Source organism: Diachasma alloeum, unplaced genomic scaffold (genome assembly GCF_001412515.2).
Source record: "Diachasma alloeum isolate Michigan unplaced genomic scaffold, Dall2.0 Dall_scaffold_00540, whole genome shotgun sequence".
In the NCBI taxonomy this organism is placed as follows: Eukaryota; Metazoa; Arthropoda; class Insecta; order Hymenoptera; family Braconidae; genus Diachasma; species Diachasma alloeum.
The window spans coordinates 465,427-468,075 of record NW_021680672.1 but is presented as its reverse complement, the minus strand read 5'-3'; the positions used below and the strand labels follow the sequence as shown (position 1 = coordinate 468,075).

At 38.7% G+C, this 2,649-nt stretch overlaps 1 protein-coding gene across 3 annotated transcripts in view; it reads right to left on the bottom strand.

Moving 5' to 3' along the window:
* Positions 1 to 34: 34 nt before the first annotated feature.
* The window catches only part of LOC107042964 (5-hydroxytryptamine receptor 1), a 22,140-nt gene continuing 19,525 nt past the window's right edge, over positions 35 to 2,649 (bottom strand). For all 3 annotated transcript variants that reach the window (XM_015264232.1, XM_015264233.1, XM_015264234.1), the window contains one exon: positions 35 to 1,200. In XM_015264232.1, coding sequence (XP_015119718.1) covers positions 577 to 1,200 — 624 coding nt within the window. In that variant the 3' untranslated portion in view covers positions 35 to 576. The remainder of the gene's footprint in view (positions 1,201 to 2,649) is intronic.

Here is a 2,649-nt window from a genome sequence, read left to right as displayed (position 1 = left end):
TCTCTCTCTCTCTCTCTCTCTCTCTCTCTCTCTCTCTCTCTCTCTCTCTCTTGATGATAAATTTACCATTATTTCAGAGATAGCAATATTATAAATGATAGTTTATCTGATTCAAACAAGATTCCACGCCAAAATCCAATGGCGACCACTATAGTCTCACGTACTCTATCTTTGTTTGGAAAATTGGTTCTTCTTTCTCAATTGCGAAAAAAGCATCAATCAATGATTCCTTTGTTGAGCTTTGCAATTTAATCAGAGGTCATTGACAGTGTTTGATGGATCACAAGCATTTTTTTTCTTCTCTCCATCAGTTGACTCTTTTCACTTTGGATCACTTTGGATCGAAGGCAGAGTCACACGAGAGTGAAGCAAGGGGGATGATGTGCCACTGGGAAAATGCCATGAATAATCGCTTTGTGATTTCTTTTGCATCATCCATTTATTATTTTTATTATCCGTAGCTTTTCATCCTGTAGCTTTAAAGGGTCACGAGGAATGAATTTATCCACTACTGGTTGAGTTGAGAGATCTGACGAGAGTCACTTCAGCCATTTTTCTACTACATTGATCCGTTGATCATAGAAAACTCTCGTTGGCTGGATTGTTAGCCCCATCAATTGTGGTCTCTAGAGCATGATTCTCAAGGCATTCACCACCTTCGTCATGCTCACAAGATTTAATAACATAATTATTGACTGGATCCCCAAACTGACTGTGGTAAAATTCTTCTCTCATCATGTGATTCAAATTACCACAACGAAAGAATAAAATTTCGCGAAATGGCTTGCGAAAATCACGATTCAATGTCGCATAAATTATTGGATTGAGGAGACTATTGCAATAGCCCAACCAGAGAAATAAGCTGGAGAGTGATTTTGGAATAGCCTTGGGATCACTCAAGAATGGACGCACCAGAGCGAGAACGAAAAATGGTAACCAGCAAATAGTAAATGCACTCATTATAATGCCAAGTGTAGTGCTCGCTTTTCGCTCCTTGGCTAATTGAAATCGAAGTTTCTTCTGATGTGGAGAATTCGATACACTGCAAGTGCTATTGAAATGATTTCGCACGATTGTTGATTTTGTTATCACGGTAGTTGATGAAACTATTGTTTTGTCAGTTTTTAATAACATTGGACACTGTGATTCATTGCTCTTGCGTGGACCACCTGCAAAGCACTTGACTCCGTGTCCGCTACACTGTAAACATAAAGATAACAAGAGTCATATATGAAAAGTCCAATACTTATTGACTTATAATAGACTCCTATACAGGCATTTACAAACAAGGGGGAGGGGGGGGGGGAAGAAAAAATTGGCTAGAAAGAATCGATGCTATATATGTAGTGCTATATAGAGGAAGAACCAGTGATATCCGTTTCTCATTTATTGTGCTCGTCGCCCTATGGCTCTTTATTGATCGATTCTGCCAACTTTTTTCGTCACAAAGTGCCGAGTGTTATATCCATTAGGCATCTCTCCTCTTGCTTTTTATTATCTCAGCGATGATGTTTCCATTTTTTTTCTCATTCGTCCCTATAAATATGGGCAAATTATAGAAATCACAAAATAACTAACAATTAATCAAGCCCGGGATGAATGTGGGGTGATATGGCTAGTCATCTTGACTGATGCAATATCAAACACGCCTCTATTATCATTTCATTAGCTAGATTATCAATATGAAATGCTGTTATCTCTTGATTGATGATAACTCTGGAGAAATGATTTTTCTTTTTTTCTTAACATGGCTAGGTTATTATTTTAAAGAGTTCAACTGTGAAATAATGGTTCAACTAGAAGAATCGTTGGAAAGTACATTTGTATGATTCGTAAGGAGAGTGTCTGGAAATTATGGCTCTGGTGGCAATTTCACGGCGAGCAGATCGATTGAGCGTGGTAACACACACACAGTCGAGTGACCCGGACGCTTGGCCTATGAAAAGAAACCTCGTAAAAAAATACTAGCAGGGACAAATGGAAATTCTTGGAGTTTTTAGTCAGGTGCATGCTGGGTGCATTGCTGCTGCAGGGCATAGTGGTGTTGTGTGTTGTAGTTCACTTGGAGAGCTCAAAAAGTTCCTCTATACTTCCAAACTTTTCATGCTTTGTTTTTTCTTCTTTTTTCTTTTTTCTTTTCTTCCAATAGTTAAATCTCGGCGAGATGAAAAATAGAATTGGCCTTTTTATCGATAAATCGAACACGGAGATTAAAAAATAAATTAATTTATTTAATCTCCGTCAATTCGTCCTGGCGACGGTATAGAGAAGAAAAATTGCCATGTAAGGATGAGGTCACAATGTGAATAGTGACGGGTATGAATTTTTCAACAAGGATCAGACGGTGAGACGCTATCCACCATGTTAGAGTGAATAATATCCCGGCGGAGAGTGCACTTTTGCCAAGACAAATTCACTAAGTAACGACCAGACGAGAATTGTGAAATTGACTTGGTCGAAAATGCCTGAGAGATCCTGTAACTTTTCAAAGCGAAATAATTTTACTCGAAGGATTCCACATTATCCTCGGGGATTGGAGAATCTTGTCTGTCTTGAGATTTTACTCCACATATTATCAACTCTCTGTCTCTCTCTCTCTCTCTCTCTCTCTCTCTCTCTCTGTCTCTCTCTCTCTCTCTCTCTCTCTCT